At 47.8% G+C, this 14,427-nt stretch overlaps 1 protein-coding gene across 1 annotated transcript; it reads right to left on the bottom strand.

Annotated features, from left to right (window-relative positions):
* Positions 1–1,089: 1,089 nt before the first annotated feature.
* On the bottom strand, positions 1,090–8,619 carry slmapb (sarcolemma associated protein b; the record flags this gene model as incomplete). The annotated part of the gene is made up of 5 exons (XM_067239423.1): positions 8,483–8,619; positions 2,813–3,427; positions 1,940–1,952; positions 1,189–1,671; positions 1,090–1,143 (listed from the first exon to the last, which is right to left on the bottom strand). Coding segments are annotated over exons 1-5 (1,302 nt in total), but the record flags the coding sequence as incomplete, so codon positions are not given.
* Between the last annotated feature and the right edge of the window lie 5,808 nt (positions 8,620–14,427).

The following is a 14,427-nucleotide window of genomic DNA, read 5'->3' on the forward strand; positions in this document are numbered from 1 at the left end:
AGCTAGGCTATATGTAATCACGCATGTTCGTGTTTACTGTTGCTGCCATGTGCTAAACAGGCAGTGTCGACAGCCATGCGTTAGTAAGACTTCTATGCTGTTAGCTGTGTTGTTACCTATGCTAGCTAGCCAGCGCAGTTGCGACGCTGATGTTCATATGGTTGGGGGTGAAGTTAACTTTTTTTTTTTTTTTTTTTTTTACATTTTTCTAAGATACTCAGGCGATATAATACGGGCACATACATTTGGTTTGTATTGCAATATTGCTGAAAAGCATATTGGCTCCTCTCCTTACTAAATTGACCAATCAGAATGAAAGTTCAAATATTGCAACGTCATTTGTTTCCGTCAAAAACACTTCTGTCGTGATGTCTACAGAAAAAACGAATGTGATCATCAATTAAATGAATGATATCTACAAACAGGTGAGTATACATGTTAGACCGAATAGGGCCCTCCATTCATACATAATTATTGGATTGGATTGATAATAATCTGTAGACAACACTTGTTCTTAATATGTCGTACTAAGTGTTGGTGGTGGGAAAGATTTAAGGTGTTGTCAGTTATGTCTTTATAGCAAAATCCCCATGAAGGGTTTTGAACTTTCACACTTTCTACCAGCGGCAGCTGGTGTAGGAATTATCTGAAATTGATCCTTAGCCATGAGAAAACATTAGACTTTCTTTTTATATATATATATATAGAATGATAGAATATAGAATCTGAATCTACAGTAATGGACCCTCCTGCATTTGTCTTCACCCTGTCTACACATAGGAGCTGTGCAGACAGGGTGAAGACAAAATGCAGGAGGGTGCAGTACTGAGGTCCTGCCAGCAGAGGGTGCTACACGACAGCTGCATTGCCGTATTCCCACTGTGTTTTCACAGGCTGTGAATACAGTCTACCATATGTATACAAGAAAATATTCAACTTCCTGGTCACTTTCTATCCTCTATCAGTCTCCTGAGTGTTCTCCTGAGTGTTCTCCTGAGTGTTCTCCTGAGTGTTCTCCTGAGTGTTCTCCTGTGTGTTCTCCTGTGTGTTCTCCTGAGTGTTCTCCTGAGTGTTCTCCTGAGTGTTCTCCTGAGTGTTCTCCTGTGTGTACTGAGTGTTCTCCTGTGTGTTCTGAGTGTTCTCCTGTGTGTTCTGAGTGTTCTCCTGTGTGTTCTGAGTGTTCTCCTGAGTGTTCTCCTGAGTGTTCTCCTGAGTGTTCTCCTGAGTGTTCTCCTGAGTGTTCTCCTGAGTGTTCTCCTGTGTGGTCTCCTGTGTGTACCGAGTGTTCTCCTGCGTGTTCTCCTGCGTGTTCTCCTGATTGTTCTCCTGATTGTTCTCCTGAGTGTTCTCCTGAGTGTTCTCCTGAGTGTTCTCCTGAGTGTTCTCCTGAGTGTTCTCCTGTGTGGTCTCCTGTGTGTACCGAGTGTTCTCCTGCGTGTTCTCCTGCGTGTTCTCCTGCGTGTTCTCCTGATTGTTCTCCTGAGTGTTCTCCTGAGTGTTCTCCTGCGTGTTCTCCTGATTGTTCTCCTGAGTGTTCTCCTGAGTGTTCTCCTGAGTGTTCTCCTGAGTGTTCTCCTGCGTGTTCTCCTGATTGTTCTCCTGAGTGTTCTCCTGAGTGTTCTCCTGAGTGTTCTCCTGAGTGTTCTCCTGAGTGTTCTCCTGAGTGTTCTCCTGAGTCAGGGCTCAACATTGGCCCCAAGACCATTTTTACTGGCCCCCCCCCCCCTCCAAAAGTTGTAATTTATCATTGTTACAACAAAACCAAAGACTTCTAAGTTGTGTTATTCTGTTAACATGTTTAACCATTTATTAAACACATCCTGGATATAAAAAGAACAAAAATGAAATCACATTTCTAGTGATAAAAAATAAAAAGGTAATAGTCAGCAAAACAATTGACTTTTAACCTCAAACATGACGTGCTCTCTTCCCTGCTGACAGCCATCTCTGCTCTTTCTGGCAGAAACTGAAACCTCTGGTCCCTCAATGCTAATATATAAAAGCTTCCATAGCATTTCATCAGTATGATACTAGGTACCCAAGTCGACACCATTCTTCTGCTGCAGTTCAATAGCCTGGGGGAACGAGGCGAACGGCTGGCCCGTCTTAATTACGTGATATGCCGTTGTTATAAGTCGTGCAATAACACGATGGGCATCTACATTTAAATTCCTGACCAGCATGGTCAACGGCCTGGAAGATGGATTGTCAACCATCCGCTTAGCTGTCACGCAAACCAGGTGCTGTCTGCTAGAATGGCTGGTCAGGGATTGTTTTGCTTTAGACGGGAACATACGACAGACGACACAGTGCATCTTCGTTCCTTAAAAAAAATTGCTTCCGTTTGAGCTCGTAGCTCTACTTTGCTGCCATCTTCACTTTATTGTCTCGCGCCAGTTGTTAAAATATTTTTTGAGATTAGAGAATTACAATTTGTCTCACTACTCAACTCTTGATTTGCCAACTATGCTCCCCACAAGCTGAAGTTATTTATGCATTTAGCAAAACATATGAAGGATGTTAACTTTTACAATGCAAATTTTTTTTTCAATCAATAATTTGAAGTGTCCCGATCGGGCCAGGGAGTTGCTAGTTTAACGTCCCGACGTTACTTTTAACTGGCCCCGGGCCATCGGGCCATTGTTATTGTCGAGCCCTGTGAGTGTTCTCCTGCGTGTTCTCCTGAGTGTTCTGAGTGTTCTCCTGAGTGTTCTGAGTGTTCTCCTGCATGTTCTCCTGTGTGTACTGAGTGTTCTCCTGCGTGTTCTCCTGAGTGTTCTGAGTGTTCTCCTGCATGTTCTCCTGTGTGTACTGAGTGTTCTCCTGCATTTTCTGAGTGTTCTCCTGAGTGTTCTCCTGCGTGTTCTGAGTGTTCTCCTGTGTGTACTGAGTGTTCTCCTGCATTTTCTGAGTGTTCTCCTGCGTGTCCTGAGTGCACTCCTGCGTGTTCTCCTGCGTGTTCTCCTGAGTGTTCTCCTGAGTGTTCTCCTGAGTGTTCTCCTGAGTGTTCTCCTGCATGTTCTCCTGTGTGTACTGAGTGTTCTCCTGCGTGTTCTCCTGAGTGTTCTGAGTGTTCTGAGTGTTCTCCTGCATGTTCTCCTGTGTGTACTGATTGTTCTCCTGCATTTTCTGAGTGTTCTCCTGAGTGTTCTCCTGAGTGTTCTCCTGCGTGTTCTGAGTGTTCTCCTGTGTGTACTGAGTGTTCTCCTGCATTTTCTGAGTGTTCTCCTGCGTGTCCTGAGTGCACTCCTGCGTGTTCTCCTGCGTGTTCTCCTGCGTGTTCTCCTGCGTGTTCTCCTGCGTGTTCTCCTGAGTGTTCTCCTGAGTGTTCTCCTGAGTGTTCTCCTGAGTGTTCTCCTGCGTGTACTGAGTGTTCTCCTGCGTGTTCTGAGTGTTCTCCTGTGTGTACTTGGGTAGATGGAGGTTGCTGACCTCCCACCCCTCATGTTAATGTCACCCCCCTTCTGGAGGGAGAGGGAGGGAGAGGTAGAGAGTACCTCAGATCTATTTGAGAAAACACACACACACCACACAACCTCACACACACCACACAGCCTCACACACACCACACAACCTCACACACACCACACAGCCTCACACACACCACACAACCTCACACACACCACACAGCCTCACACACACCACACAGCCTCACACACACCACACAGCCTCACACACACCACACAGCCTCACACACACCACACAGCCTCACACAAACACAGAAAGTACAGTAATGTTTGTCTCCTTAGCAACAGACTACTTCACACATGAAGACATGGCAAAACAAAATGAAGCTAAAGTCGTTTTTTTCTCTCCCTCCCTTCCCCTCTGTCTCTCCCTCCGGCTTCCACCCCTCACCCACCCCCTCCCCCTTCTCATGTGACTCTCACTCCCTATCTGAACCTCTCTCTTTCTTCCTCTCTCCCTTCCTCTTTCCCTCCTTCTATCTCATCAACACAGGTATTGGAGTGAGCTCTCCATCAGCTTTGTAAAGAAATCAAAATAAGCGAAAACCAAATAAGAAGGCTCCACTTGGATCATGACAGCTATGAGCGGACCTGGACCATGACAGCTATGAGCGGACCTGGATCATGACAGCTATGAGCGGACCTGGTGAGGAGCACTGCAGCTGGAGGAGAGACTGGCCAGGTCCTACCTGTCTCCTGTCTCCTGCCTCCTGTCTCCTGCCTCCTACCTCCTATTTCCTGTCTCCTATCTCCTGTCCTACCCTGCCATCTTCTCTACCTGCCTATGTCAGAACTAGTGGGCAGCTTTGATCAGGGAACTGTCTTAAAAGTCCTGTAGCTTTGATGTTGATGTGTGTGTGGTGATGTGCATGTGTGTCAGTGTGTGTATGTGAAGGTGTTAATGTGTGTGTGTGTGTGTGCTTTGGAGTGATCTTTGCCCTTGTCTCTGTAGATCGTGTATAAGCAGCATTGAAGTGCTAATGACTCTGAACTCACAGTGACACAGGTCCTAATGATGAGCAGGGCGGCACGTGCTGCAGGTGTTTGTGAGCGTTGGTGTGAAGTGTTAAGGCCATGGAGAACTCTGAGGAGTGATAATCTCTTTCTTCTCTCCTTCAGACTCTTGTTTCTCTCTGTCTCTCTCTCTGTCTCTGTGATGTCAGCTGCTTAATGTCTTCAGATGTCTGTTCTATTGTGTTTCCCACTTATTCTCTCACCTACTGGGTTCTACTGGAATATAGCAAAGGTACGACCATTCATAAACCAAAATGATGCAGAGAAGTTAATTCATGCTTTTATATCCAGCCGGCTGGACTACTGTAACGCACTTTTCACTGGTATTCCCAAGAAAACCACTGAAAGACTACAGCTCATTCAAAATTCTGCAGCTAGATTATTAACCAAAACTAAAAGGAGAGGACACATTAGTCCTGTCCCAGCTACTTTACACTGTTACCTTCAGAATTGACTTTAAGGTCCTTTTCCTCACATACAAAGCCCTAAACGGACAAGGACCTAATTACATTGCTAACTATCTGACTAACTACACACCAGCTAGAACACTGCGATCATCAAATGCAGGCCTATTAGAGGTCACCAGAAGCAGTCATAAGAAGATTGGTGATTCGGCCTTTGTCAACTACGCCCCAAAACTATGGAACAAATTACCCATAAATATTAGGGAAGCAAACACTCTAGACATTTTTAAAAGACAGCTTAAAACCTACCTTTTTACCGAATCTAACACACACTGACCAGAGCACCACCTCTAACACACACTGACCAGAGCACCACCTCTAACACACACTGACCAGAGCACCACCTCTAACACACACTGACCAGAGCACCACCTCTAACACACACTGACCAGAGCACCACCTCTAACACACACTGACACGGTCTCCCCTCCTCTCCTCTCCCACCCTCCTGGACAAGACAACCCTCCCTGCACATCTGCTGAGAGGGAGGGGGAGATAAGAGAGAACGGGAGATGGAGAGAGTGATGAATGAGAGAAACATAAAACAAGTTCTGGGATTAAAGTTCTGTGGATGACGACTTTCCTGGTTGTGCTGAAGACCAGGTGATTTACTGATCTCCTTTACAGATGTTTGGAAGGCAGAACCCTAAATGCTGATGATGGAGGCCGGCTGGTGTGATGTGGTGAGACAGGCTGGTGTGATGTGGTGAGACAGGCTGGTGTGATGTGGTGAGACAGGCTGGAGTGATGTGGTGAGACAGGCTGGTGTGATGTGGTGAGACAGGCTGGAGGGATGTGGTGAGACAGGCTGGTGTGATGTGGTGAGACAGGCTGGTGTGATGTGGTGAGACAGGCTGGAGTGATGTAGCAAGACAGGCTGGTGTGATGTGGTGAGACAGGCTGGAGTGATGTGGTGAGACAGGCTGGTGTGATGTGGTGAGACAGGCTGGTGTGATGTGGTGAGACAGGCTGGAGTGATGTGGTGAGACAGGCTGGTGTGATGTGGTGAGACAGGCTGGAGTGATGTGGTGAGACAGGCTGGTGTGTTGTGGTGAGACAGGCTGGTGTGATGTGGTGAGACAAGCTGGTGTGATGTGGTGAGACAGGCTGGTGTGATGTGGTGAGAATTTGTGGATGAATCTGGGGTGTGTGTGTGTGGATGAATCTGGTGTGTGTGTGTGTGTGTGTGTGTTTGTGGATGAATCTGGTGTGTGTGTGTGTGTGTGTGTGGATGAATCTGGTGTGTGTGGACTGGTTGGAGGAAGGAGATGGAACATGTACTTCTGATCGGGGAGGTCGGATTTTGAGGTGATACTTAAAGCTTGTGTGATTGTGAGACATGAAAGGACTGATGATTATTGTAATATATACTTTGTGGAGGTGTGAGTGCGTGAAGGGGGAAGAGTGTTGAATCACCAATCGTTTTTATTCTCTGTCTTCTCTCTATCCTATCCTTTGTTCCTCTCTCTTTCTCCTCACTCTTTGGGCCTCATGTACACACAAACACTGTGGCTCTCATGTACACACAAACACTGTGGCTCTCATGTACACACAAACACTGTGGCTCTCATGTACACACAAACACTGTGGCTCTCATGTACACACAAACACTGTGGCTCTCATGTACACACAAACACTGTGGCTCTCATGTACACACATTTGCAAACGTAGCGTTATCAGCGCCATGTCAACCCACAGACAGCGCACGCTGTGATACTTCAGCTTACGTCATATTTACGAAACCTTCAGGTCATCGGGTAATCAGCGCCTTTCTCCGCCCACTATACCGTACATTGCGAGCATTTAAACGCGCAATTGAATGGGCCTCTTTCTCTCTTTCTATCATGGATCAGCCACCAAAGTCAAAACAGCAATGACTGTTTGAAGTGATCCTGATGCCAATATTTGTAATGTAGCGAGGAGTTTAACGACTGCTGGAATGGAATGTGAACGCTGAGTCGGAGATTCGATGTAATCTTTGATTTCTTCCAGTAACTTTGTAATATTGCATGGCTGCTTAATCTGTAACGCGTAATGATTTTGTGTTCACTCAACTCAAAAAGTGTGATCCTTGTGGCAAAAATCCTTTGGCCTATGTCTTCATCTTGCTCGGGTTACAGCTGCCATTTCACCAGGAGGCATATGCGCATCCTGGTTTACGCCTGCTTTTAACCGGCGGAGAATTTTCACCGCAAAATAGAGGTGCGCTTTCACAGGCGGTTTTTGTACATACCGTGGAATACATAATTAAGCGCACTTTACGCATCCCCTCCCATCTCTTTATGGGAAACTCCCACTTTTCCCTTGACCCTCCGGAAAATCTCTCCTCACGCTGCCTACAGCTCTCCTCACGCATCCTACAGGACTCCTCACGCTGCCTACAGCCCTCCTAACGCTGCCTACAGCCCTCCTAACGCTGCCTACAGCCCTCCTCACGCTGCCTACAGCCCTCCTCACGCTGCCTACAGCCCTCCTCACGCATCCTACAGCCCTCCTCACGCTGCCTACAGCCCTCCTCACGCTGCCTACAGCCCTCCTCACGCTGCCTACAGCCCTCCTCACGCTGTCTACAGCCCTCCTCACGCTGCCTACAGCCCTCCTCACGCTGCCTACAGCCCTCCTCACGCTGCCTACAGCCCTCCTCACGCTGCCTACAGCTCTCCTCACGCAGTGACTTGACCCTCCGGAAAAGCGCAATTTGCCATTTTCAGTTCCCGTGAGAGGCAGTCTGCGCTTTTACCTCAGTGCGGCATGTTTGTACATACCTCGCCATGCTTTTACGCGCAAATTGCTAAACAAATACGCAAACACTTGTCCAGTCGTGTCTTTCTGAGGTGCTCTGATGTTTCACAGGCAGGGTTGAGGATGAGGTGTGTAGGGGGTGTGTAGGGGGTGTGTAGGGGTGTGTAAGGGTGTGTAGGAGTGTTTTTTTCGTTGAAAAAGCAGAGAGATCTGCACATTTAAAAACACTGGCACATTGAACTGCTATGCTGTGTGTGTACTTTGTAACTCGTTGGCACTTCACATTCTCCAGGAAAGTGCTTGATCGTCTCATTTCAGAGAACTGGGAAGGATGATTACAGTTCTCCTTTATTGGCCCAGATGGATCTGGTGTTTTTCTTCCCTCAGGAACATGAGTGTCAAACTAAGGTGTGTGAAGTGCACTGTGTTGCCTTCTGGTATGAAATACGCTTTAGAAATAAAGTTTGATTTGATTTGGAGGACTGTAACCTGACAGTACGACTGTGTTCTGGCAGACAGCTACTGTACTGCAATCCTCTCGGTATCTCAGCGACGCTTCCTCTGGAGGAGGATATGTGGGAGATGGTATCACAGATGTCTGGGTTACGGAACTGATGGTTTTCTTCTCTCTGAGTTGTGGAGGGCGATAAGGCAGGACATAATTTCCTCCCTGCCGCACTGGCGTCTTTATAAAAGCTTCAGAGAGCCAGGTGGGATGATGCTGTGAGTGCTTCAAGCTCTTATCAGCCCAGAGCTGTTTGGGGATCCCGTGTGTTGCTGCAGGCTGGAGCTCACTCCCCCAGGCTCCCTGCCCATGGCTGGGCCCTCTGGGAGACACTGAGCAGGTCTGGAGCCAAGATGGAGATCCTGAGCAGCAGGGGCGGTTCTACACGGGGGCCTACAGGGGCCAGTGCCCCTATAAAAATGTCCATGGCCCCCCCTGTGGCCCCCCTGAGCTGACTGAATAATTTTGTACACGTTTTTCTTTTTCTAGTAATCATGAAACGAGGAAGGGACATTGCAGCCTTTTTTGCCCCAGTAAATAAAAAAGTTAGAGAAACATATCAAGGTATTGAGAGAGCTGAGGAGCTGGAAGAGGGATAGCCAGAGCCGTTTGTATGATTTTAATGTAAAGCAAAATTAAAGTAATGTTGAAATATCATTTGTTTCCGTTTTTTTATGTGCCCCTCTGATTAAACACTGGCCCCCCCTTGGCCCCCCGAGTAAAATTTGTCTAGAACCGCCACTGCTAAACAGGTCTGGAGCCAAGATGGCGGTCTCTTCAGCTGTGTCACTTGGTGAGTCATAGAGAACAAGATATACCCCCTTCCCTCCTCTTCATTTGCTCCCTCTCTTCTCCCTTCTCTCACTCTTATTTTTCTCTGTCATTCTCCTCTTTAACTCTCATGTTCGCATTCACTTAACAAGTAAAACAGCTTATCGGCCAAGTACCTATTTTCCCATGCTGTAGGTGGTCGTATGCCTCCCTCACGCATCCTACAGCCCTCCTCACGCTGCCTACAGCTCTCCTCACGCTGCCTACAGCCCTCCTCACACTGCCTACAGCTCTCCTCACGCTGCCTACAGCCCTCCTCACGCTGCCTAGAGCTCTCCTAACGCTGCCTACAGCCCTCCTCACGCTGCCTACAGCCCTCCTCACGCTGCCTACAGCCCTCCTCATGCTGCCTACAGCTCTCCTCACGCTGCCTACAGCCCATCTCACCTAAAAACCATGCGACAGAAACCCTTGTGTTTAATATAGACGCACAGTGCTCTATTAATAAAGGCACAGTGCTCTATTAATAAATATCTGTCTGACTGATGGGTCTTTAATCGTGGCCTTGGCTATTGCTGAGGGAGAGGTTGTTAGACACACCCAACCTGTTCCTCATCCACACACCCAACCTGCTCCTCTCCCCTCTTCTCCTCTCAGCTGGAGGGTGCTCATCAGCAGGATGATGAAATGCCCCACAGAGAGCTCATCTGTCATCCCTGCCTTTTCATTATTTTAGACCTGCCTCTCACCTCCAATCTGGTCTGAATCATCAGTCAGATTAACATAAGGGCGAGGGCAGGAGAGAGAGGGAGGGAGAGGGGAAGAGAGAGGGAAGGGGAAGGAGAGGGGGAGAGAGAGAGGGAAGGGGAAGGAGAGGGGGAGAGAGAGAGAGGGAGATGGGGAGAGAGAGGAGAAATATATAGACAGACAGAGAGGCAGTGGTGAAAGTCAAGGAACAGTATGTTTGTTCTGGCCACATCACAAAGGAACCACATCTCAGCTATACCACATCTTAACAGTATCTTGACCACAGTCCAACAATAACAGCTCAGTTCTTGTGTTGGCACTGCAGACGTGGAGTAGGCATCACTCAGGGGTTCGTTACTTCCTGCTCTGCATGCTTCGCCTGAGATCACCGGCTGATGTTGCACTTCACATGGAATGTTTTAGCTGCACCTTTCGATAAAATGCTGTTATGGTCTGTTATGGTTGCACTCTAGTTGATATTATTAATGTTCACAGTGCCTGGTAGCTGAGATGTGGTTATTTTACACTGCCTGGTAAATACAGACTGTTCCTTGTCTCTGATCTCTGAAACACTGTTAAAACTCTGACCTCTGAAACACTGTTAGAACTCTGACCTCTGAAACACTGTTAGAAGTCTGACCTCTGAAACACTGTTAGAACTCTGACCTCTGAAACACTGTTAGAACTCTGAGCTCTGAAACACTGTTAGAACTCTGACCTCTGAAACACTGTTAGAAGTCGGACGTCTGAAACACTGTTAGAACTCTGACCTCTGAAACACTGTTAGAACTCTGACTACTGAAATACTGTTAGAACTCTGACCTCTGAAACAATGTTAGAAGTCGGACGTCTGAAACACTGTTAGAACTCTGACCTCTGAAACACTGTTAGAAGTCTGACCTCTGAAACACTGTTAGAACTCTGACCTCTGAAACACTGTTAGAACTCTGACTACTGAAACACTGTTAGAACTCTGACCTCTGGTCCTGGATCTTCTGTTGTACTTTTTTTTTTAATCTATATGCTTTTTCTCTCACTATATAATAAATAAATTGATAAATGCTTCTTCTAAATCAATGCAGAATATGGTGTTGGACTCGAGTGTTGATGAGTAGAGCTGAACTTTTATTGTGACGTCGTCTCAGGTGAGTAGACATGAATACCTCAAAGGATGCTAATGCTGACCATAATAGGCTAATCTAATAGCATGATAACGCTAACCTTCATTATTTAGTTTCATCTCATTGGAGATCCAACACCTTCACAAGCTGAACGACTGGCCTGATAAACTAGCCTTTCAAACTGATGAATTGGACAGTACAATTGTGTGTGTGTGTAGTTTTAGTTGATGTTATCCTTTATAACACATGATACTCACTCCTACTGCTCTGTCTGCCCTCTCCTCTTCTCCCCCTTTCTCTTCTCGCCTTCCTCCCCCTCTCCTATCTATCTTCCTCTTCCATCTCTCCCTGGTTCCAAGATGAAGGCTCTACAGTTCTGTGTGTGTGTGTGTGTATTCAGACTGTGTGGGAAGATGATCTAGAGGAGGGGAGATAACTATGTGAGTTGTCAGCAATTCTTCCCACCCCCTCCTCTCCCTCTCTTCTCCCCTCCTCTCCCTCTCTTCTCCCCTCCTCTCCCTCTCTTCTCCCCTCCTCTCCCTCTCTTCTCCCCTCCTCTCCCTCTCTTCTCCCCTCCTCTCCTGAGGTACAGTAGGTCAATGCCCCATAGTAATAGTGTAGTGATATGATGTAAAGAACATTGTGATGAACGACTTATGTTCTGTGCCCTGCCCCCCCCCCCCCCCCAACACACACACCCACCAGTCCAGACGCCCCCCAACACACACACACCCACCAGTCCAGACGCCCCCGAACACACACACACCCACCAGTCCAGACGCTCCCCATTTCTGATGTATGATTGGAAAGAGACATGACCACTCACAGCTCTGATTTACTAGGTATGAGGAGGAGGTCCTGGGAGTGCCAGACCATAATACAACCCTGTGAGAAACATCATACATCACCATGGGAACTGACTGACGTCAACTCACCAGGAACATTTCAGCTGAACAATACTTGAAAGTGTTAAAACAAACTGACTTGTGTCGACGTATGTTACTATCCAAGAATGCATTGCGGGGTTCCTGACAGTGAGAAGCCGGACTGTGGTCGGACACACAAACACACACAGATCCCATAATCCTCTCTGTTTCCCTCCAGATTCCTTGCCTCTTCAGTCAGACAGTATGAGTGATTGGGAGCACTGAAAGTCAGATAAACAGAAACATCCCATAATGTTCACCCAGGAGCTGAAGGTCCAGTCACCAGGGACATGTGGCCGTTGCTGTGGTGCTGGACACTGCATCGATCATGCATGTGGAGGGAACAGGACCAAACAGTCAGGACCGGGTTAGGGTCAGGACCGGGTAAGGACCGGGTCAGGACCAGCTCAGGGTCAGGACCAGGACCGGGTCAGGACCAGGACCAGCTCAGGGTCAGAACCAGGACTGGGTCAGGGCCAGGACTAGGGTTGTGTTCACACTTGTAGTTTGGTCCTCTTGGTTGGGACAGATCATTTCAGTGTAAATATGCAGCAGAGTGCGTTAATCTAATGGTTCAGGAAGACATTAGAGTACATATGTGTTGACCCTGAGTCGTGGTGTTTAATATGTAAAAGGTCAGCTGTTAGTGATGAGTGTTACAGTGTCGGCTGGGTCTCTCCCTCACTAGTGATGTGTGTCTCTCTCTCCCTCACTAGTGATGTGTGTCTCTCTCTCCCTCACTAGTGATGTGTGTCTCTCTCTCCCTCACTAGTGATGAGTGTCTCTCTACCTCACCAGTGATGAGTGTCTCTCTCCCTCACTTGTGATGTGTCTCTCCCTCACTAGTGATGAGTGTCTCTCTCTCCCTCACTAGTGATGAGTGTCTCTCTCCCTCACTAGTGATGAGTGTCTCTCTCCCTCAATAGTGATGAGTGTCACTCTCTCTCACTAGCTTTATCTTTATATCTGCCTTCCTCGCTCTGTCGAAAATTAGACTGAACTGAACATGCATCCTGCAGTCTGTTCCTCTCCTGCAGTCTGTTCCTCTCCTTCAGTCTGTTCCTCTCCTTCTCTCCTCTACTCCTTTCTTTATTCTCCCTTCCTTTCCTCCGCTCCACTTGTTCCCCCCTCCCCCCAGCCTGGGGAGATCAGAGCTCATTGTCTTATCAGTGTGATGTGATGGCTGGAACACACTCTGAATTCAGTACAACAAGCTCTAGTGGTGCTCAGAGAATGATAGCTACATTAGACTGTTGTTGGGGTGTGCGTGTTTGGTAATCTCATTAGCATGAATGAAGCGTGTTAGTGGCTGCGTTATTAAACAAATGCTGTGATTGGTTGTGACAGATGAGCTTCCCATTTCACAGACTCCTCAGAGTACCTGGCCGTTGCTGTGACAACACGCTCCTCCCTCCACCTGTGCAACGACCTCACACTACACGGCTGGGGCCTGGTGTGCACACACAAACACACTCAGGTTTGTTTTGCTATCCTAGTGAGGACTGACAATTCACTTCCATTCAAAATTGTGTTGAACCCTAATCCTAACCTTGACCCTCAATGTCAGTCTAATACTATCCATAACTATCCCTAACCTTAAAATCCCTAGAAGTAACACTAAAAGGTGTGGGGCCCGAGGAACATATTTTGCTGTTCTTGTCACTCTTGGTCCCAACAAGGGAAGTTAAGAACACAAAGACGCACGCACAGAGACACACACATGCACACTGGGGCCTAAAGCATGCACACACCCTTCCTACCACAGTGTGTGAGAAGCTGAGTCAGTCTGGAATGCAGCTCCTCTAAATTTGTCAGTCCAGCTGTTCCAGTTGACTGACCACCCCCCTCTACTGAAGACGGACTACCCCTCTACTAGACTGACCACCCCCCTCTACTGAAGACAGACTACCCCTCTACTAAAGACTGACCACCCCCCTCTACTGAAGACAGACTGTGGGAACCAACCTTTTAATCTCCTAGATTAATTTCCTCTAATAGAAGAGGGGGAGGGAGGGTTGGAGAGAGAGGAAGGGAAGGAGGATGAGAGAGGAGGGAGGGAGTCTGGACCCTGGGTGTTCTGCCTTGGGTGATGGATAATAATGACATATTATACGCTCCATCTCTCTGTCCCTCTCCATATCTGTCTCTCTGTCTGTCTCAGTCTACCTTTCTCTGTCTCGCTGTCTCTCCCTCTCTCTGTCTCCCTCTCTCTCTAAGTTATTAGAGGATCTATCTGTGTCTTTCCTTCTCTCCCTCCCCTGTTAGAGCGTTCTCTACACCCCTGCAGACATGTAAGGGTCAGCATGCTGATGCGTTGTGGCGTGTGTGGTTGTGTGATTTGTTGGAATGTGCGTCTCTCTTTCTCTCTACCTCCCCTCTCTCTTTTTCGCTAATTGCCTCTTTCTTTCTCTCTCTTCCTTGCCGTTTCACTCTACTACATCTCCAACTCTTATGTCCGCTTGCCTCTCCTCCCTCCTTCTGTCCCTCTCTCCTCCCTCCTTCTGTCCCTCTCTTCCTCCCTCTCTCCTCACTCCTTCTGTCCCTCTCTTCCTCCCTCCTTCTGTCCCTCTCCTCCCTCTTTACTCCCTCTCTTCCTCCATCTCCCCTCCCTCCTTCTGTCCCTCTCTTCCTCCCTCTCCCCTCCCTCCTTCTGTCCCTCTCTTCCTCCCT

This window comes from Osmerus mordax, chromosome 7, assembly GCF_038355195.1.
Source record: "Osmerus mordax isolate fOsmMor3 chromosome 7, fOsmMor3.pri, whole genome shotgun sequence".
NCBI lineage: Eukaryota > Metazoa > Chordata > Actinopteri > Osmeriformes > Osmeridae > Osmerus > Osmerus mordax.